This window comes from Gossypium hirsutum, chromosome D06 (assembly GCF_007990345.1).
Source record: "Gossypium hirsutum isolate 1008001.06 chromosome D06, Gossypium_hirsutum_v2.1, whole genome shotgun sequence".
In the NCBI taxonomy this organism is placed as follows: domain Eukaryota; kingdom Viridiplantae; phylum Streptophyta; class Magnoliopsida; order Malvales; family Malvaceae; genus Gossypium; species Gossypium hirsutum.
In genome coordinates, this window is record NC_053442.1 from 12,257,306 (window position 1) to 12,281,655 (window position 24,350).

Consider the following 24,350-nt stretch of genomic DNA (forward strand, 5'->3'; position numbering starts at 1 on the left):
AAAAACTGAAAAATAGTTTGTTAATATAAAATATAACCTTATAGCTTAAGGAGGCGGATTATATGAAATACAATTTGATCAAAGGAAACGAATATTATAAAGTGTGCACACTAAATCTAAAATACATGATAATTTATATATAAAATTCAAAATTCTAAAAGGGAAAGCACCCCCGCACCCCTAGATACATCCCTATTTGTAATTGACGGGAAATTATAATCATAAAGGCAATCTGTTTGTCATTTGGGAAGATATTATCAATCTATCACATTTTTCATATTTCAACTAAATAGATATTCTTATTAAACGATACTAACCATTAATAAATCAAATGATATGATTTTATCATTTTTAGAGGATCTTTGTTATTTTAACCTATAGCGTGAATTTTTAAGATCAACATCGAGTATCGCAAGTTGGAGTTGGATAATAGAATTAATGGAGATGCCATTTCTTTTAAACTTCATTCTGTGTGTAGATAGTGGATATATTCTATAGTGTAATAAGCTGAAACACATCCCGGTGGCCCAACGAAATATCTTCAATTGCCCTCTTGTGGGAAAAAACAAGAGTTAGAAGATCTCCCTATAAAGCATTATCTTCTTCCATTCCAAATAAAAAAAGCTGTAGCACATAAATCACTGCATTTTGAAATTTGGCTTCAATAATTCAATGTACTAAATTGAATAGGTTTTTGTGTGGCCCTATCTCAACAGATTCACCCTTATATTTTCCATTCTCTAATCAACTTGTGTGAGGTCAAATCTGGTTAATTGCAAGTGTGCTACATTAAAAAAGGGGGGGGGGGGAGGGGATCACTATTTGACTTCTTTTCCATCTAAAACAATAATTCATTGCCATTTGTTAAGGAGATTTTTTTTTTTGAGATTCTCTAATATTTCATAATTAAATTGAAACCAATTAAATTTAAAATCAAATCAAATAAAACTCTTAAATAAAAATATTGATGCCATGTTATCTGTATTCTTTTTCAACAGTTTAATGTTACAAAGTATTTTCATTCTGAATTTCAGTATTTTCATCATGAAAAAAATTAAATACAAATAAAAATCTTGATATAACATTAAACTATTAAAAAATAATAATATCACTATTTCATTCAATCATTTCTCGTTTTAATATCCTTTCATTCACAAAACTCAACTTCTTTACCGAAGAGACTTATAGTTTCCTTCAATGTATGCCAAACTACATAGAAAAAAGATGTATATGTAGTCTAGTCTCTTATAAAGTAAAAAAAAAAAAGAAAAAGAAAAAAGATGTATATGTAGTCTAGTCTCTTATAAAGTAAAAAGTCACCCAAATGGTGAGTGCTAGCACAAAGCCTCATTTTCGCACAATAAGTACAGCAAACTACTCGACATACACAACATGCATTTTATTTTGTACATTATATTAAAATTTTCACATATTTTTATCATTAAAATTTTAACCAGATAATTACTTGTAACGTATCACACATACCTCGTGTTGACAAATGGTGACCAATTTTTAACTGTATAAAAGGATACAATTTTTAGCAAAAGAACTAATTTAATTTTTGATCTAATGTATAATGATTAATTTGTATATTTCTTTAATTAAAAAAAAACAGAATACAATTTAGCTCTTGATACAAAAGTCTCTTGGATACTTTTACCTACTCCTGTCTTCTACCTTTTAACTCTTGTTATTTATATATAGTCCACTCTCGCACCTCATTGCAACTCTTGCAGTCATCCCATCAGCACATCGATCTTTTTCATTAGAAAAATGAGAACCTGTAGGTTAGATACTTGCAAAGCATATTGGGAGTATAATAAGCTAACGAATCAAGTTGCCATCCCATTTATAGTAAAATAGAAGAGTGGCAGCATTATTCTACAGCATCATGCTTCTCACATGGCTACTCTTTTTGGCAACCACTCCCTTTAACTTATAATATACGCATATAGAGTAGGGTTGGTTGCTATGATTTGTTCAACTATATCCTGCTTCTTTATTTCTCAACTTGCCATTACATGTCCCCTTGAGAAACAGCCCAAACCATTTTTCTATCATATAATTTTTTTTTGAACTTGTAATCTTCTAGAGCTAGCCTAGCAACCATGTTAGCCTTCCTTTAATTTGCTCACCCATGATTCTCTACCCCTAAGAGGTTGACATCATGGGTCCACTTCATAATTTGGATGACCACTTATATTTAGCTACTACGTTCTATAAAAAAAGAGCATGCAAAATACATGTACTAACTCCAATACTATGTGTTTCATTCGGCAGCAAAAAAGAGTTTGTACCAAGAATACACAACAGAAAAAGAATTTACATTGTACATAGTAGAAGTTTGGCCTACACAAGTTTACAATTATGTATTTAAAGGAGCTCAATCCGATCGATATAAAAAAAGTTATTATTTTTAAAATAATTATCCAAAATAATTTATTTATACATTGAGTTCAAATTTATTTGATGTCTAAATTTATCTCTAAATATAAGTATCATTAGTTTAATTTTAACAATTAACAAAGTATAAAATTTTAATTTTAATAACATTAATTTAATTTTACATGATATATTTAGAAGGGTTTGATAAGTATACCTACTTGTGAGTTAATTTAGGATTCACTTCCAATTTGCTTGCAAAATCTTTTTTTATCTATAATTTATAATATATATAAAAATACGAGTTTGAAAAACTTTTACGGTGTACTATATTACAGGATTAATATTTAAAAATAATATTTATATAAAATTATAATAATAAAAAGAATTAAATTTAAATTTAAATAATATTTTTTAGATAAAATCTTAATAATGATGTATTTATCATAGATTAATATGAATAATTAAAGACACTTTAGGTAATTAGTGATTAATGTGATGATTAACGTCTCTATTAAAAAACAATAATAATTTAAGAAGGAAAATAACTCTTATAACGCTTAATTATTTTGATAAAATCATAATAAACAATCATTAATGGGATAATTAACCTCTTAATTTTATCATAACATTAAACTAAAAATAATTAATAATTAAAATATAATAATATCTAACAACTCTTAATCCACTTGAACAAGTTTATTCATAGGGCAACTTCATAATTTTATCCTTAATAAAAAAATAATTAAACAAATTAATTTTATTCAACAGCCCTTATAACAATTAATTAGTGATTAAGCACAAATACCTTTTTTTTTTTGATAAAAAAATAACTTGGGAGAGGCTAAACCTAGTCTAATACCTCACAAACAATTTAACATTATTATCATTGGTACAAGTCATTTTTGCTAAATAGTCTGTAACTTTATTATTTTCTCTCGAAATATGTTAGATTTGTCATTGGCTTGCCTTTGTCAACAGTTAATAAATTCGTCTGATCAAAACAGAATTTAAAACTTTTGAAAAATTGTCTTATACGTATCAGTTATTAGTATTTCAATTACATTTTAATTATAGTTTAAACTATTCAATTTTATCAATAAAAATAATCAATATTTTATAAATTTAAATATTTCTTATTTAAACCAAGACTAATTGCAACGGTCTCCACTCCCCATAAACATTAAATATTATTATATTAAAATTAATTAAATAAAAAATTAAAATAGATAAATTTCAAGAAATATGAATTAACACTTTATATTCATCTTCAATTACATTTTTATTATAATTTAAATAAATTTAATTTTTTTTCAATGAGTAATATTTTATTATTTTAAATCATTTCTTCGTGAAACATTGGGGATAAGCTATGGACGAAGGTGTTTATTATTATACTATCTAAAAGAGTTGCAATATTTTATTAGAGCATTGCTCGAGTTATATGATAAAAGAACACAAAACGGAGTCATGTAAAAATATTATGATATATCAAAAAATATGTGAGATTATCATTATAAAAAAATATATTATACTTTTTCACTCTACAAAAAATATTTTGTTTCAATTGATTATTTTTAACACCACATGAACAAACAAATAGTATAAAGTTAGAATTAAGTATAATTATATTATTATAAATTTAATAAAGTTGAGATCATCTTCAACTTTTTCTCTGGAGTACAATTTAGATTCTTCAGGATTTTTTCCGTCGACTTCATCCAGTATTTTGTCATAGTAGGAGTCGTTCCAGCAACGCCTTTGAATGTTCAGTCCCATTCGATTGGAGCCTCTCTGCAATAAATCTACAGCTCCCCGATCTAGTTTGGGCTCCAACAACCTTTTGTAACACCCTCAGCATCGCCTATGTCACCTCGTCGTCGTTGTTCTCATAGCTTCCACCACAATTGGCGGTAGAATTCTCAACGTACTCCTCCTCAATGATCAAGTTTTCTCCCTGAACAGTGAGCGACTCTACAAGTGCAACCTATGTAGCCTACCCCTACCACATCTACCTTGAGTGTTCATTATGATCTTACAAGAATTTTAAATCTAGAGTATATCTACAATTTTCAAACAAAAGTTCAAGCATTAGCTATTTCCTGAGTAGCTCCAGTCTAAAGATTACAGTTGATCTTTGAACTTTTCAAAGGTAAAAGTAACTAAAGTAGGACCGACACCGGAGTCTCGGATTTAATTTCCTGCAGAAAATAAATTTTTCAAAAGCTTGTGGCATGGTTTTTTTCCAAAATACCCCTTTAATACATGCATGCAGACTCAATCAAATTTCCACAGTCTGTGTTTAGAAAACCTAGGCTTTGATACCACCAAATGTAACCTCCCCAACCTGACCTAGAAGTTAGGCCCGAATTTGGAAGATTATATTGGCCACCAAGATGGCCAATAAGCTATCAGAGTTTTAAAATAGTCACATTAAAACATTTTTTTAGAAGAAAACTTAGTCTATTTTTAGAACAACCCATAAGTAGTCAAAAATCGATTTAGATTAACTATCCTATGTAATAGTGATTACTTTTAAAAACTTAGTTAACTCCTAATCTGTTTATTACTCAAAATTTTAATTATAATTTTAGCAACGGAAAAGTGATAATTAACCTAGTTTTAGTAAAAATCATATTTCGTGCATAGCTAATTATAATGCATATTTCAACATCCTAACATCAAATAAAATGTCATGTATGCTATAAAACTCCAATCTTAAGTACCACGACACAGTTTAAAAATAAAACATTACAATCTCTAAATAATAAAAAACATGAATTATAACTCTAAAATATTATATAAAAGAAAAACAAATCCGAGTCGACTCCCTCCGGATGTTGTGTCCGTGTCCTAACTTGGTGGGTTATCTGTAGAGATGGAAATAAAAGGGGAGTGATCTATGAAGCTCAGTGTGAGTTCCATCACAAGAAAATCAATGTAGAATAATAAACCAAGCATACATAATAACAGTTTTCAGTACAGTAATGATAATATAATATAGCAGAAATTGACAGTTCATTCGAGCATGCTTATGTGTGTCAATGCAGTGTGATATCAATTTAACAAAAAATAAAAGTCCTACCTCATCGCTACCCTCCATAGTAAGAGTTCCCTAGAACTCTTTAACCCGGACACTCCAATTTGTGGATGAACCACCAGTGTTGCAAGTTAATATGTTGCCAGTAAGTTGTGAATGCACAATGGGTTTACAAATAAAAGCTGCCAGTAAATTTGTGGATAAACCACCAGTGTTTGCAGGTTAATACGCTGCCAGTAGGTTGTGAATACACAAAGTGTTTGTAGATAAAAGCTGCCAATAAATTTGTGGGTAAACCACCAGTGTTTGTAGATAAACTACATTACTTCCTCTTTTCAATCGTCTCACCTCATGCAATGCAGTATGACATGCTAATAATAATACAATAGAGAAATAGTAGACATGCTTAGCATGTATTCAGATAAGAGTAGTAGTGGCCATGTATGACATGTGTTCAATTTATTAGTAACAATAGTCATGTTGGTCATGCAATCGAAAACGCAATGGTACGAGTAACAATAACATTTTATCAGTAAACCAATGACAGTAAACATGTGCTAATCACATATCGTGCATGTATAGTAACAATTTAGTTAATCAGATCATGGATTCCAACATTATTCATAATATCAAGGACTCAATTGAATGAGACAGAACACTAAAAATAGTTCGGGGACTATTTAGGGACTAAATTGATGAATTCATAAAATTTTGGGTAAAATTATAAATCAGGGGTCACATGACCGTGTGATTAGACCGTGTGAGAGGCTCTAGCCTGTGTGGAAGGGTTACATAGTTGTGTAACAGACTGTGGCCGTGTAAAAATTGCAAAATTAACCTACAAGAGGGACACGACTGTGTGGCAGGCCGTGCGGAGGGTTCTTGGTCATGTGAGATTCGAACTAGCCAAGGGTTTCCAGGGCAAATGGTCGAGTGAGGGCTTGTCCATGTGGCTCTATTCTTAGACACAGTTTGCCCCGATTCGCTTATAAAAGAACACACACCTTTCACCAGGAGCCTAATTAACGTTCCTTGCGATCAAATCTAATTCGATCCACCTAAAATGAGTCCTTCAAACAACATTTATACACAAGTTAGTGATGTTTTCTAGATTGACTCAAGATTTGGGCAAGAATCACAAAAGATTATTTGATTGAACAAAGATTTACGTCATTGAACAAAGATTTACTATTACGAGAATTACGAGATTTGATCATTGAAATTAGGTGTACTTACTGATCTTGGATGAAAAGAAACAAATGCTTTCAATGGCGATATCGACTACCGGAAGAAAAACAATTCAAACGGAAATTGACTTTGATTCGAGAAGCAAAAATAATTTCAGCAATGGAGAAAAAATATTTTGCAAAGAAGAAGATGAAAAAGAAAAAAAGGGAGAAGAAATAAGGAAAAAGAAAGAAAAAATTCAATAGAGTTTGGAAAAGAAAGTTATAGTTCAATTGTAATTAGAAAAATGGGGTTAAATACCTAAGATTTTCAAACTTTAGGGGGCTACATGGTAATTTACCTCTGCTGCCGAAAATAAAATGGATTTTCGGGATTTGGGTGACTCAAACTTGGGTATAAAGAGGGGAGATGCATATGAGTAACAATTAGGCCTAAAGCTTATTTCTAGTTAAAATTTTACTCCTAACAATATATATTTTGGTATAGTTTTTATCTTAGTTTATTGAAATTAAAAAGAAAAGAAATGGGAGAGGAGTGACTTAAACCTAAGGCCCTTATGGAGTGCTCTAACTACTTAACCATCAAACCTAAGTCATTTCTTAATTCATTATTTCAATTAACTTTCTATATTTTGGGGCGTGACAAACAGTGTTAAAATTTTTTAAAATTCACATAAGCATTTTAATCAAAATAAAATATTTAGATTAACTAACGACATTATAAAAGTTGAAGTACAAAAATATGTTAAAATTAAAGTATAGAGATTAAATCTCAAATTTGAGTGAAATATAAGGATTAAAACTAAAATCTAACCATAAAAATTATTGGAATTAGAATTAAAATTTAGCCATTATCTACTCATGTTAAAAAATAAATTTGAGTGGAATATAGGATCAAAACTAAAATTTAAGAAAGAAAAAATTAGACATGTGGCATGCAAGGAAGGCATTCGGGATATGATCATAAATAAAATTTAATCATAAAAAATTATAGGATTAGAATTGAAATGTAACCAATATTATCTTGTTATGTAAAAAATAGAAAACAGAAAGAAAACATTAGATGTGTCATATAAGACCTTTCTTTTATGATTGGGCGACAATCAATTGAGGGATACTTCGTCCAATTCAGATTATGGGCTCATTTTGCAAAATCACCCCCCAAAGCCCATAACCTCTGAAGTTTCATAGCCCACAAAATTAACCCAAATTGTACTGTCCCATCTCCTATAACATCCAGATTTGGTTTTCTGTTTTGAAAATCATGCATGAATTTTAACCGACCAAACCGTACGAGTTTAGACAAAAATCGCATAATATTAATAAACATTAATTTTTTTTAGTTAAATTCTTCTCTTTGGATTATTTAATATGCAAATATTATAATATAAAAATTATTAATTAAGGTGTTATTTTTAATTTGAAAAATTAAATATTGAATCTCTAGTACTCAATTTATATTATGAAAATAGTAGGATATATAATCATGTTGTTTCATAAAAATAAATGATGATCTTTAAAAATTATTTATTTTGTAATTTTAATGTTATAAATGTAATATTTTATATTATTTTAGATAACTTTGGATAAAATTTAAATATAATAATTTTAATATTTTGAGGGTGTAATTTGAGTACACTAATTACACTTTTTAATTCTCGAATTGGAATAATCACATGGGTAACGACATACAATTACACTTAATCTAATTATCCTATGACTTTCTAAACATGTCCATACATGATTTAAATTTAAAATTTTATGTTTATACAATAATAATATTCTAATTTTAGAATATATATTTTATTTTTTAAAATATAATTATATGTTCATTACTAATTTTATTTAAATAATTTGAAAAATTTATTGATGAAAGATAATTTCTTATACATATTGACCTACTAATTAACTAAATTACATAATATTTATTATTAATTATTTATACATGGCTAATGATCAATTGAATATAGATATGAGCACATGTTTAACATTAGAGAAAGTATAATTAAACAAATATAGAACGCTAGAATAATTAAATAAAATTACTTATGATTTTTGTTTTTATATTGATTTTATTGGTAATTATATTGTTGAATGCTTTTTTTTTTGTTTTTTTTTTGACTCACGCATTGTATACAATGGTTTGATTTTAAGTTTTGCTACTTGTTTGGAGATGTTTTCTTAAGTATTATAGATAATTTTTTACAATAGTAATTAATATTTTTTTAGAATTTAAATTATGTGGTTATGTAATTACAATTTAAACTATCAAACATGACAGAAAATTAGGATGTAATTACACTCTATTAATCAAACACGTCTAGGAAAATTAAAAGACATTGCAATTACTACCCTATTAATTGCACTTTCACCCAATTATCATGTGTTGTCCAAACACACTTTGAGCGATGAATAACTATCCACCTATTTATTTTATTCAATTTGAATTTTGTATTAAATTAAAATTTAAAATATGTCGTAAGTCATTGAATTTTTATTTCTAGAATTTTAGTCACTCTATTTTCAAATTTCAAAATTCAAGTCTAATTATTAACACTATTAAAATTATTTTGTTAAATTTAGGTTTATTACAACGTCATTTTTTAGTTACATTACTACCAACAAATTTAACAAAAACAAATTAATAGTGTTAACAATTAGACCTGGATTTTAAAATTTGAAAATAGAAATCAAAGTATAAGAACTAAATTCCCAAATTTATAAAGAGTACATTCTATTGCATAATTTAACTTAATTATTTTTTTTATTTCTCAAGATTTCTACCGGAACGAGCCTAATAAGTAATTAAAATTTAATATCATTATTGTAAGGCCCAATATTTGCCCGGCCCGTGCACAAATAAATACCAAATTAAAAAGTCAAAAAAAAAAAACAAACAATAACATCAACCCAAGTTACAGAAACCCAACTAGCCTAAACCCAATTAGCCTAAGCCCAATACCCTGGCCCAATCACGAAGCGGCCAACGCAAAGTCAGAGGTTGGAAACCCTAGCAGCAAGGGTTCCCAGTGCCGCAGCAGTGACGTCCCTTCGCTCTCCCTTCGCATGTGACGAGCCCTTGTGCGTGCGCTCGAGCCTCCGTACGAGCACGCCTCTCCCCACATGCACTGTGCCACGCGAGCCTCCGTACATGCGCGCCCACGCACCTCCGTACCCGTACCTGTAAAGGACAAGCAAACGAGCAACAAAAACAGAGAGCAACAGCAAAGAAAGATACCATAACAAATGGACCGAAGATAATAGCAAAAAAAAATGTAAAAGAAAAAAAGAGTTTTAGAGAATTTTATTTTGAGCTTCTTCTTTCTGTTTTGGCTATATAAGGCCAATCATCTTCTGTAAAAAGGGGTTACACACGCATACTGTAAAGAAAAAACAAAATCAATACCAAAAAAAGGTTCTCCTTTTTTTCTTTTCGGTTCCTTTTTAATGGCTTTTTTCTTTTTTTTTTCTGCTTGATCTTAATCATATATATAGGCATATTTATAAAATAAAAGAGGGAAGGGTTTAGAAACATTACCTGGTTCGGTGCGTCGCCGAATCCCCCTCCGTTCAGGCCAAGATTGAATAGGCGAGGGGGACATTTTCGTTGCTAAAGCGGCGCAGAGGGTTGAAGGCTTGGTGTCTGTGTGTCAACAGACTGGTTTTAGGGTTAGGAGGGGTCTTTTATAGTGCGGAAAACGGCACCATTTAGGGCTTGTTTCAGTGGCCCTAAAACGGTATTGTATTGGTCGTTTTACTCCCTCCTACCCGCGTGTTGACCCGACCCGCAACCCAGGGTCCGCGTGTTTTCGTGCGAGTGGGTTATTTGCGGTCCAGGTCCTTCCGCATTTTCAGTTTATTTCTATTTGGTCCTGTTGCTTATTTTTAACCTTTTTGAAATTTACCCACAGAATTTTGCTTAGACTTCGATCAGATCCCTGACCCATCAGCGCACTGAAAGCGGACACGTGTCCGAATTTGCGCATTTTTCCCATTCGGTCCTCCCTTTTTATTTCACTTTCGATTTTGCCCCGAATATTTGTCTTAAAATTCAAATCAGTCTTTTTCCTGTTATTTTGCTATTTTATAAATTAACTTAGTTTATTTATTTATTTATTTATTTATTTGTTTCTCACTATTATATTATGTCATGATTTTTACATTGTTATTATTACCATATTTCTATTTTATTTGTTTAGCTAAATGTAAATATCTTTTAATATCTTTATTATTATTATTTTTTACCCACTTATATTGTTTTTAGACTTCATTATATATATACATACTAGCATATATATACCTTTTAATATTTCATATATGTACGTACTTATATTTTTTGTATACTTTATAATTTATCTACTAATATAAATACGTAGATATTTTATCTTTTATTATTTGTATTGCTATTGTCGTTCTATTCAATATTTATTCATTTATTTATTCATATGTTCGTTATTATTTGTAGGAAATGCTTTAGTTTTTTTTACTTATTATCTCATATACTTGACTCTTTTATTTTATGTATTTTATTTCTTGTGATCATTGCGTATATTATTTGTGCTTGTATTATCATCATCATCATTTTGTTATACAAGTTAATATTGTGTTTATTCCTACCATTTTATGTTAAGTTAGTTTTATTTAATATGATTTTAAAATAAACAAAATTTCATATTTTGAAACTCGAAAAGATTGTGTCCTAACTTACTGGATTCCAATCTTCCTCGAGATCTAAGAAACCAAGCATCCTTTTTAATTAAAACACAAATAAAAAGCTCATTCTCGGGAATTCAATATGTTGTGTCCTAACGTATTGGATATGACATGTTATTTTCTCGAGACGAGGGTTCTTCTAAATAAAAAAAAGGCAATATTCGATATTTAGAAATTTTGTGAAATTGAACCTTAACTTATTGGGTTTTGATTTTTCATTTGACCCAAATAATCAGATATCCTTCTCAAAATGCATAGGTTTTAAAGTCAGGAGATAAACTTAATTTTGAAGATTAAAAATGTTGCGTCCTAACTCACTGGGTGTGACATTTTATTTCTTTGAAATAAGAGTGTTTTATTATTCAATTTATTCAAGTTAAAAGGATCGTATTTTAAAATCTTTTCAAAATTTAGACATTAAGACATTAAACAATCAATTCGGTACCAATTTTGAGCGTCACGAGGGTGCTAACCCTTCCTAGTGCGTAACCGACTCCCGAACCTGTTTTCTCAAAATTCGCAGACCTAAAATTATTTTCAAGGTGATCCGATCACACCTCAATACAAAATCGGTGGTGACTCCCCGTTTTCATTTCAAAAGTCGATCCCCATTTTTTCTAAATTTAAAAGTAGTTTCGACAATTATAAAAAAACATTTTAAAAAGTTAAACACTTAAAATTTTCTTATTTAATGAAACGAAAAGTTTACACCATAATTTGAAATAACTATTTAAAAAACATATAATTGATAAATTTATTTTATTTGGCAAAACAATTCCATTCCATCACCAACCCCATTTCTTCTTATACTTTCTTTTCTTGTTAAGATATTTCAATTCTAATTTTTCTTATTTTAGATTTTGGGGTTTCGTATCAATTGGGATATGCATTAAATGAACTTTGTTGTCAAACTTTTCTAATCAACACACCTCCAATCACTTGGAAGATGTAACCTCTAGCATCTTAATTTATCTCAACAGGAGTTGGATTCTCTAGGAGAGTTTGAAAGTGCCTCTTAAACCATATAAATGTAATACGAAAACCAGCAGAATCAAACTTATAGTCAACTGATGTATAGAATGCTTCAACAAGTACTAATCTTGGATTTTTAACGAACACTCTTGTTATTGGTAACCCATTAATTGGAAGGCCCGCCAATAACGTAACATTGTAGTTTTATTACATGGAGGGTTTAATCAATTGGTTACTTGTTTAAGTTTGAAGGCTCGTTTAAAATTTATGAGAGCTTGGGTAAAAATATCAGACTCGAAAATTTGGTTAGGATTAAAAATTTAGACCTATTTAAAATATAGGTTGGGTTCAGATTTAAATATTCAAGGCTCGATCCTATCCCAACCTGACTCATTTTCTATGTTTAAAATATAATATATTAAGTTATATACATATTAAGTAAAAAATAGAATTAATCACCCAACTATTAGTGTATTTCTATTTTGGTTAGTTTCCATTAAATAGTTAACGGAAGCGATGATGTAGTATTTTCTAATTAGTATAATAACATTTACTTATACATTCTATCAATTTGATCTTAATTTTAAATAATTCATTAAATTTAACCTTCTACATTTACAAATTCTATCAACTTGATCCTCAAATAGATATAATTATATATAAATTATATATTATGAAAAAGTAGAAAATATAATATTATTTGTATAAATAATTCTTTTAGATTATTATTATTATTATTATTATTATTAGGTAAAATCATGGTGGCTCACGTGACATGACATAGAGCTTAGGTAGGCTCAAAACGTCCGCCAAAAGCTAAGATCTCTAGTCAATGGGCCTAACATTGGTAGCTGGCATGAAGCCTACTTACTTCCCTTTTGTTTTTTAATATATGATCTTCCTATGTCACAGACACCCAAGATGAAACTTTAGCTGCTTGCCCGTTTCTATTGCAGGCCGAGCCTCTAACTCCACCCTAGATTTCCCCATTATTCAGCAATTGGGTTACTTTGATCACTTTTTGCAACCAGGTCATTATGCAAATGGACTGATTAGAAAAGAAAGATTTAGCTATGGGTTCCAAATTTTAATTATCGATTTTATCATTGATTATATTATTCTTCCTTCATGTAGAAATGTATTATTTTTGTTGGTTAGATTGTACAAAAAGCTTCTTTGATGATTACAATTTGATCCATTCGGAGCCATCAATGAAACTAAGAGAAAGAAAAGGTTTGGCTTCTTCATCTGTAAGTTCTCTTGACCATGAAACCCTGCCTGCAAAGCTTGCCCCTGGTCCAGTGCATTTGTACTGCCCATAAAACACAGTCCTGCCAACCCACATAAACCAACCATATCAATACAAAATTACAAACTTTAGCACCCCATCATGAATGCGCATGCTATATAGCTTCTGCAATCTTTGCTAAATTTATATAATAAACTTTAGCACCGCTCAGCACTAGAGTTAAGACTGGCGTGCCTCTTATCTTTTATAACCCCCCTCCCCCCACTATTGCTACCTAATCTAATATTTTGGCTGGCATTGCTTACGCCTTTCTTTCTTTCTTTGCTTCTGCATAATGCATTACACGTAGATTTTACAGATCAATCAAACGAAGAGCACACAGTTTTGAAGCTCAGGTTCCTAATTAAGTATTAACCGCCCTAATTTCTTGTCCTACTTGTTTGCCAAATATATAAGCCTAAATTCCCAACAAAACAGATGAATGTTATGGTCAGGGGAATAAACAACTATTTATGCTTTCATTTAAAAAAAATCAAATTTAAGATTCATCGAATTATAAAAGAAAACAAATTTAATTATTTTAATACTCGAGCTAATTAAATTTTTATTTAATCAAACCTCTCACTAAGCGTAGAGTAAATGATGAAAAACTTAGTTTGTATAGGAGAAAGGATTGTATGAAACTATGATTTCACGTTATCTATATCCCTTTCCATTAGGAGGATGACAAATCAAATTTTTCCTCCTAATTTTTAACATTTTCAGTTGGATTTGAATTTTTTCTGTTGAGGCGGCCTAAAGGATAAGCTGAAAAACTATACCTAAAACACCGGTCATGCATCCACTACTACTAAAGTGGGTATTTATATTTTATCCATTAATATAACCAGTTAATTAATTAATGAACCATTAACTAATAACCCAACAATTTCAGTGTTTAATGATTAAATTTGTAGATGAAATTATGTGCATATTATATGCATGCATGAAAGAGAAGTGTGGGGGAAAGAAAGAAGTTACATTTCACGGCTAGGGTCGCCCCAGTTGTACCATCCCTTTGGAATGATAATGTTGTCCATATAAGTGTAAGCAAAGATCACCCTGGAAAAAGGACCCCATGCCCTCCCTAGGTACAGTGCCCCCGACCCCGTGACCTTACAGTTCACAAAAGAGAACCCCGTGTCGTCTAACATACTCCCTCTTCCTTGTGCTGTTACGGCCCCTATTAACGTCGCTATTGCACGCACGTGACACCCCTGAAATAAACACATCTCACTAATCAACATATCTTTTTTTTTTTTTGTATAATATGTACTTATATACAGGTCGGGAATTAAGTAACTAACCTCAAAGAGGGAGAGACCATTGCCAAAGATGAAATCCACTGAACCTTCAATGTAACAATCTTTATAGTAATGTCTGCCCAAGTGATCATAGAGGGTGTCTTGTGCTCCCAGGAATTTACAGCCCAAGAAAGTAGCTGTATCTGCAGATATCCTAAATGCTACTGCTTGTTTCCCTACTGCTCCTGGTGGTGGCACTGGTGTAGTGTTCTGCACCAGTATTTGATTTTGCAAATAAGAAAATAATTACATTGTAGAATAGTTAAGAAGGCTGATTAATTAAGTTACCTTGAATGTTATGTTTTTGGCTATAAAATAAGGGGAATTCACAGCAAAAGTTGCAGAAGCATAGGTTCCCAAAGGTTGTCCTCTTGGTCCAGGTGTTTGAGCTGTGTCTCCCCATTGGACAATTGTTTCATCTGCTCCTGATCCTTCAATGGTTATGAAAGATTTAAATGGTGGAATGTTAACCTTCTCTCTGCAATCAAATCAAATATAGGTAAATATTTGTTAATTTCTTAAAGATAGTTTGAAAGACAAGATTGGTTTGAATTAGACTCTTTGGTCAAAAACCATATCAGAAGGCATTTTGATCAGGTAGATAAAGACAAAATTGGAAATTACATTCTTGTGTCTGTATGACGGTCTCACACTGAACAAGAATTAGCATACAAGTGAATGTAGACAAACTCTAGAATCTATATATATGTGCAGAAGAGCATAAGGACAGAGTAAAACTACAAATGAAGGAAAGCCACAAGGTACTCACGTGTAAACCCCTGCATGGACCTTGATGACCACTCTCACAAGATTTACTAAAGGAAGAGAATCAATGGCATCCTGGATAGTGGTGAAGTCTCCTTTGGCCGGATTCTTGTCCACAGTGAGAGTATAAGAAGGGAAAAGCTTGTTCTTTGCTGTCTTGAAAACTGAGTGATTAAGGCTACCAACAAATTTGACCCACTGCATGAATTGCTGCTCGGAGCCATGGGTTCCCGTCATAGTTGATTGCCTATGGCTGTGCTTCCCTTTAGAGCTTCTGAATCTGATTCCTTTGGTATGACACAATGCATGGCCTGAATTCAATAGAAAGAAAATGAAGGTAATGTACAGAAAACGTTGAAACTTTGACATGGTTTTAGGAATAAAAGGAGAATGAGAGAGCAAAAGGGGAATGTAATATTAGAGGTTGAGTGATGAGAGTGGCGAGTTTCTCTCATGGTTTATATACAGCTTAGTTGGTACTTTATCGTTAGTTGGAAAAAGGTATATAATATAAAATATTGTTGTTGAAATAGAGAAAAGAGAATGAAAGAAAGGTAGAGGTCACGGGTAGACAAACATGTCAAGAGTCAAGAAGAGAGAAGGGATATATGGGGGAAAAAAAGCAAACAATCTAGGCCACAAGAGAGGACCAGGTTGCACTTTTTTTGGCATATAATGAAAACATATTTTTCCTTGTCTTAAATGAAAACTATTTCTCTATCAGCTCTTTCTTTATCGCTGTTTGTGTTGTAATGCCCGTGAGTGGTCTCTCCTTGTCCATGTTTTGTGTATGAAGAGATAATGGGATTGGAATCTAATTTTTTTTTATCAAAATCTTTCTATCCTGTTTGATGATTACCTAACTTATTTGTATCATTAGAGTATGTGTTAATATTTAATTTATTGGTAGTCTATAAATTTATATATTGATGGTGAGTGATAAAAAAAATCTTACAAATGACCTCTTATATTCAATACTAATGTTGGGTATATTAAAAATACATCCTTATATTATTTGCCAAACTGATGAATTTGGGTGGTTAGATTAGCTGGGCATGCAAAAGTTTTTATTGAAGTATTTAAAATGGCTATTTGTCTTTGGTAGCGCCTCTTGCTTGCTGTACTTAAATATAATTATAAATTAGTAAGATTCTTTCGCTTTGTATCAGGTTGAATATTTGTTTACATTAAATTATGGAATATAGTAATTAAATAAAAAAGGTTGAGCTCCAGGTTTTGTAAAATTGAGATAAAAAATTTCTTTAGAGGGTTTATTCTACTGACACGTTTCTAAGTTTGCTCTATTGACATATCTTTGAGTCCTACTTGGTTATTGAGTGGTTTCGGTTGTTGGTGGTTTGCATGTGTGTGGCTGCTGAGATGGGGAGCGATGGTGATAACATTGGGATGGAGAGGGGGATGGCGGCGCTCTCGCTAGAAGGGGGAGAGGAGAAAGGATGGCAAGACGATTTGGGAGGGGAGGAGAGTGAGGAGGTGGACGATCTCTACGTAGTTAGCAATTTTTTGACTGCCAACGTTATTCAGTTCCAAACAATGAAATCGACTTTAGCCAATCTATGGCATCCATATGGAGGGGTGATGTTATTAGATCTGGGAGATAAGTGATTCTTGTTTCAGCTTTGATTCTTGTTTCGGCTTCGGCTTTATTATGAAATCTATTTTGATAGATTCTTGGAGGGAAGTCCTTGGACTTTTAATGGTCATTTGTTAGTCTTTCATATATTGCAGAAAGGGGAAGATCCGATGGAGGTGTCGTTAGTCTTTACAAATTTTTGGTTCAAATCCATGATCTGCCATCAGGGTTGATGTCTAAGGATATGGCAAGGCAGTTTAGAAACTTTATTGGGAAGTTTTGGAGTATGATACAAAAGCTATGGGTAGGGGCTATTGGGGTTTTGTGTGAATCAAGGGGCTATTGAAACGAATGAAGAAAATTGTTTTGTCTCAAAAAAGCAGTATATATGCCCAATTCCAATATGAAAGATTATTTGTTTTTTGTTTCCTTTGTGGGCGATTGGGTTACTTGGAGGGATTTTGTTTGGTCAGAATTGTCCATTGTAGAAAATAGTTACTTTTAGAGTGGGATCTATTGATTAAGACATTATCCAGAAGGGCAAGGCAGGTAAGAGTTTTTGGCTTAGAGAGGAGGGTAATGTTTTTCATATGGATTAGGTATGAAGAGTATCAAGAAGAGAAGTGTCTATTGGGCAGAAAGATGTTCAAGGTTTTTTCTAAAACAAAACATTACTGAACTATACTGGTATTAATCTGGGACTGAATTAGGGGGGGGACGTAAGTCAAGCGACTTTGAGGATGAGGAAAATGTAGATCCTAATTTGGACCCAGTTGAGGAGGATTCCTTGATGGAGGTTAATGAGGGAAAAAATGATCTCGTAATTTTGTGTTTTCTCCGGTTTCTGTTGGCATAGATTCAAAGGAAACCACTGGTGGACAACCCAACGTCCCTGTATTTGGGATATTGATTGCCTCTACTAGATAGGTCGGCCAGATGCTATGAAACTTTTAAGTTGGAATGTCCAAGGGCTGAGGAACCCTCAGGCTGTGCGGTGCCTTTGGCACGTGTTGAAGGAATTGAACCCCAGTGTGGCTTTTTTCATTGAAACAAACTTGCAAAATGTTAGAATGGAGAAGGTTCATAGGAGTTGGGGATTTTCATGTGGCGTTGATGTAACGACCTGAAAGTTAGTGGTGTCGAAAAGTTTGGTTTTGGGATCCCGCTTTCATAAATTGGACTAGTAAATATTATTATTAAATATTTACAGAGTTATATTGGTAGTGAATTGAATTTCGATTAGGTAAATTTGTCGAATTAATGCTTAATTATGGTAAAAGGACTAAATTGTAAAAGTGTTAAAAGTTCAATTGTCTTTAAATTATAAGGTAGAACTTGATTAATAGACTTTTGAAGCTATTAGACCAATGGTTTATTAATAGTGGACGACAATAAGGTGTAGTAGATTAAAAAATGTTATAAAATTTTTAATAAAATACAATTAAAAGTTAATGAATTTAAAAGATGATATGTTAGTGGATTGAAAGAGAAATATAAATTATCTTTTCATTCTTCAACATTTCGAAGCAAAAAGAACAAGGAAGAATATGCACGATTGAGTTCTCCAAAATTTCAAGCCCTAATTTAGTTAGTTCAATTTAGTTCTTTTCTTGTAATTTTTATGTTTCGAAATCCCGATACCTAGAGCTAGCTGACCCATGTCATAATTTTTGGTACTGATTAAAAATTTTGGATGTTACCATTTTTGAATATTTGGATTTTGAGATGTTATTGTGATGGATTTTAAGTTTAGAATTGATAAAGGACTAAATTGTAAAGTCAATTGATAATTTTGTGAAATAGGGACTAAAATGCACAAATTTAAAATTTAGTGGTAGAAATACGAAATAGGAAGTTAAATTAGGCCAATAGAGAAAACAATATAAAAATTAGAGGTTAAATGTGAAAGTTATATTAGTCTCAGTTTTAGGGACTAAACTGGATAAAATTTAAAACTTGCATAAATTAGAAATTGAATGTGAAATTGGCTTTGTATTGAAAATTTATTATGTTTGTTTTAATCTGTAGCTAACGTCGACCCGGATTCCTCATAAAAGAAAGGTAAAGACAAAGTAGTCGATGAATAGCTCGAAGTTTACGGTTTGTATTTCTATAATTCGAACTCTTTGTAAAATTGCTACATTTTGAATTGTTTGTGTATGGTAAGAATATGAGGTAAGACATTTATGATTAAGAAATTATTTGGGATGAATTGATTTGATTGATATATCTGAAGATTAAATTGAATGCTATGAAAAATGTATACATACTGTTCAAATGCGAAATTGAGTATGTAATGTGATGATATAATGTTATCATATGTAAATTTATATGTTCATCATGAAAATAAAGGCAAAATGAGATATTTGATGCTAATGAAATACGAAATAGCAACCTTATTAAATGTTCGGGTAAAGTCAGATATAGTTGGCATGCCATAGGATAGGAAGAGTTCAGGGATTCTTTGACTACAAGTTGATGAGGAACTAGGTGCCAATATTTAGTTTAACCGATACACCCCTAACCCATCTCGGCTTACGGAGAATTACTAAACAATCGGAACAACATTTACATCATAACATTAAATAAACTAATCTCATTAAAAACCAATCAAACAAATGCATTTGGTCCCTAAATCGAGCCTTCGAGGCCCTAAAAATAACTTAGAAATGATTCGAGACTAATTTGAAACAAAACAGAATATTTGAGAAAAAGTTTCAAAATTTGAAAACAGGGGTCACACGGCCGTGTGACATAGCCTAGGCCGTGTAACAATCGAATAAAGGGACACACGACCATGTCCTAGCCCGTGTCTCAAACTGTGTAACTCACTGAGTAGGGTCACACGACTGTGTCGTAGGCCTTGTGCTAGACTGTGTAACTTTTTGACTTGTGACACACGGCCGTGTCGTAGACCGTGTGTTAGGCCGTGTAACGTACTGACTTGATATACCAAAATTAACAAGTGACACACGTCCATATAGCCAGGTCGTGTGTCACATACGGCCGTGCGACAGCCCGTGTCCTAGGCCGTGTGCTCCATAATTTGACCTTAAAAAAGCAATTTCAAGACCAAAACATACCTAACCAAGCATCCAACTTGTGCATACATTCAAAAGACTTTAACACCTTTCAAATACACATAAACATACCAATTCAATCAACCCTATTGTCCTAACCAATATGCCATTCAAAGGCACCTCATTTATACCAAAAACAACTTTAACCAAAATAAGGCAATATTGCCACATTTCAAACACAAAATCTATTTTAACCCTATACCAACCATGCCAAAATAACCATTCCAAAACATGCCATCATACCTTATACTATCTAGAATCTATGGAGTATGCATGAGGGTTCATTCACCCATGTTTGCAACTATTACTCATGCCAACATTAACCTTATTAGCCATAACAAGCTTGACACAACTCAAGACAAGCAATTCACTTGAATAACCTTTCAACCCTATTACATGCCATTTATGACCATTAACCAAAATAGCCATAAATACTAATATGTTGAATAGATAGTGCGATGATACTCCGATGAAATTCCAATCGGCTGAGCTTTCGATAATCTACAAGACAGAGGAAACGATTACGTAAGCATTTAATGCTTAGTAAATTCATATAAGTGAAATTTTAACTTACCAAACATATAAAATTAAACAACCAAACATACTCTCATCATGTTATATGCAAACTTCCTTTCTTGTAAATATCACCTCATAAGGTTAGTAAATATATCATTACATAAAAATCCCAAGTAACTCAAGGCATATACGTGATAAACATTTAGGCTTTATCCATAATCCATCACCCAGACATATATCCTTTACATATACTTTCCATTGAAATCATATGGTTCATAGATAAAAAGTAAACAATACATCTATAAAAATAACATATATTAAGAAATGGATTCAATGCATATTTCATTCATCACTTGATAAATGATCATCCATTTTCATTTCATATATGCATATTCATCTTTCCATATAATATGAACATTAAGTCTTTATATATGCCTTTCTGTTGACCTTTTCTTATCTGTTGGACCTTTTCGAATAACATGGGATACACGAAAAACCTTTTCATGTAAACTTAACCTTTCATTTTCCTTTTCAATAATGCTCACACGAGCTGTGAAGTGGGCCTGCTCACACAAGCTGTGGGTTAGGACGGTAGCTACACGATGCTACTCACACTAGCTGTGGAGAATCCACAACACATGCTGGATCTCAACCATCGGTAAGACCTCCAGGACTAGCACCCAATACTTCCTAATGACATGTCATTTGTATTCTAAGTATTTTCTAGGCTCAACAGGTCTTTTTCCATATCCTTATCTCTAACTTTCATTCTCAGATAACCATTCATGAAATTTACATGCTCATAAATTTATCATAACTCACTTTGGTTACTAAATACAATACCATCATCTATGTTATACATAATAATCCATCTAAAATCTATTTACCTTAATTTTTCTTTCTATTATATCCTTTTTCCAATATACAATTCTTTTACCATAATTCCCTTTTAATTATTTCATCCAAACCAAAGCACACTGTCATTCAGTTTAATTAACATCATATTTTGGTATATATTACCATAATATTGTATAATTTTAAATCTAATTATTTATAAGATAGTAATTATCAACATGACATACAAAATAACTTATAATAACTTAATCCTTATACGAACTTACCTCGATTGCAACGGTTACTAAAATAGAGTCGACAATTAATTTGAAACTTTAGCTTTTCCTCTGCTTAGATATGATTTCAGCGTTTCTTGATCTAAATAATAATTCAACCCAATTAATACATTTCCAACATTCTAACAAGTAGTTTTATGCAATTAAACCCTTCCATTATCAATTTACAAATTTTCCCCAGTTATTTTAACTTTTATACAATTAAATCCCTAAACCATAACTTGCAAATTTATAATTTTTAGTTAAAATTTATGTTAGTCAATTTTTACCAAGTCGCATAACAGCCTAGTCGATTTGTACCAAGTCGCATAACAGCCCATATTTATCATCAATTCACAATATTTTCCTTAAATTTTATCATTATCATAAATAACTCCCTAAACCTTAAAACATAAAAAATTACTTAACAAAATATGTTTATCTAACAACCAAACTTAACAATCTACCATAAAACTTCAAAAACATATGGCATAATTTATAACATTTAACAGTTTTACAATTTGACTCTTGGGTTAGCTAGATTAAGATAAAACGAACTCAAAAACATAAAAATCATGAAAAACGGGTAAAAAAAATGCATACCATGCGTGTGAAATAGACTTGGCTGAAAGCTTGGTTGAAGTTTCTATGGAGTTTCAGCCTTCTTCCCTTTAAAAGATGATAAAGATGATTTTTTTCATCTTTTTATTCATGTTTTAATTTTATTTATTTATGTAATTACAAATTTGTCTTTTATTATTTAATAAAATTTCATAAAAATCTTCACCTAACTGTACACCTACAATTCATTTGGTATAATTACCATATAAAGCCACCAATTCACCTTCTCATAATAATTAGACTCCTTTAACATATAGAATTCAACTTTTGCATCTTTTACAATTTAGCCCTTTTCACTCAATTAATTATTTAAACGTTAAAATTTCTTAACTAAAATTTAATATCACCCTAATAACACACTGTAAATATTTTACAAGCTCGGTTTATAGAAACGAGGTCCCTATACCTCAATTTTTAAAACTACTTGACTTTAAAGATTTACCACATAAACCTAATTAATCACTCAAACAGCATAAATTGTCAATTTAAAATTTATTTTAATACAATATTTGACTCATAAATATTAAGTAATAATATTTATGGGCTTATTTGTCAGATTTGTGGCCTTGAAACCACTATTTCGAACACCACTGAAAAATGGACTGTTATAGAGACACTGGGTGTCAAACTTATTATTAGCGTTGGGTGTAATTATTTGCTTTTGATTTATCCAATGAGACACTGGGTGTCAAATTGGTGTGTTGGTTAGATCCATGTATCCGCCCAAGTCGTGTTAATAGGGAAATAAATGATGAAATGAGTTATATGATTTTGATATGGCAAAAAGAATGAGAAATGAAATTTGAAATGGGAAATGAAATGTGAAATTGTGGATTGAATTGGAAACATTAATATGTTATTTTAAATGAAAACATGAAATTGGAATTTGAGATGAAATGTGTCTTATATGAGTTGTGTGATTATTGACTTGTGAAATGTGATAGAATTATATTAATATTAGAGAAATAAGATGGTTTTGAATATATGATTATGTGAAATGGTATATTGAACTTGTTAATTTGCATATAATTTCCATTCTAACTTATGCACCTTTATGATTTATGTTAGACTTATTTGTTTGGATTATAGAAATATCACTAAGTTATACTCAGCGTACGATTTTGTTTTTCTATACGTAGGTTAAGTATTTAGCAATTCGATCGTCGAATTAACATCCAGCGATAATCCCTAACTCAAGTATGGGTGAATTGTTCTTTTGGTATTGGCATGTAACTGGGGATGTTTTTATGTTTTGTATTGGTTATTTTGTGTTTTGTTGGTTTTTTGAAGGCTATGTGTATATATGTAAAAATAGGATGGTAATAGTTATGTTATAGATAACTTGTTAGGTTGTTTGGATTATATGCCTAATGCCTTCATGGATGAGATGATATCATGCTATGCAATGTGTTTTTATTAATGCTTGAATATGGAATGATGGATGGCATATATGGGTTACGTTAGGAGATGTTTTGATAAGTTAATGCTTAAAATTTCGAGATTGTTTGTAAAGCTATTTGTATTTGAGTAGATGATATTGGATATGTCATTTAATATTTATTGAAGTGGTATTTTTATACTATTTTGGTTATGCTAGAATAATGGGAATTGTTGAGGTGCCTTAAAGGCATATTGGTGTATTTTTATATATTCATTTGGTTAGCTTTGAATTATTGATTGAGGTGCCAATTGTGACATATTGGATAGACACTTAGGGTAGTGTTTATAAATAATGAAATTGGCTTGTTTTGATTGCTTTTGGAATGGTTGATTGTGGTT

General features: G+C 31.2%; 1 protein-coding gene across 1 annotated transcript; it reads right to left on the reverse strand.

Annotated features, from left to right (window-relative positions):
* Positions 1 to 13,379: 13,379 nt before the first annotated feature.
* Positions 13,380 to 16,225, reverse strand: LOC107901164 (probable pectinesterase 53). The gene is made up of 5 exons (XM_041095692.1): positions 15,656 to 16,225; positions 15,175 to 15,364; positions 14,890 to 15,096; positions 14,564 to 14,799; positions 13,380 to 13,625 (listed from the first exon to the last, which is right to left on the reverse strand). Exons 1-5 carry the CDS (start codon positions 16,018 to 16,020, stop codon positions 13,478 to 13,480), a joined length of 1,146 nt encoding a protein of 381 aa, XP_040951626.1. The 5' UTR covers positions 16,021 to 16,225; the 3' UTR covers positions 13,380 to 13,477.
* Positions 16,226 to 24,350: the final 8,125 nt, after the last annotated feature.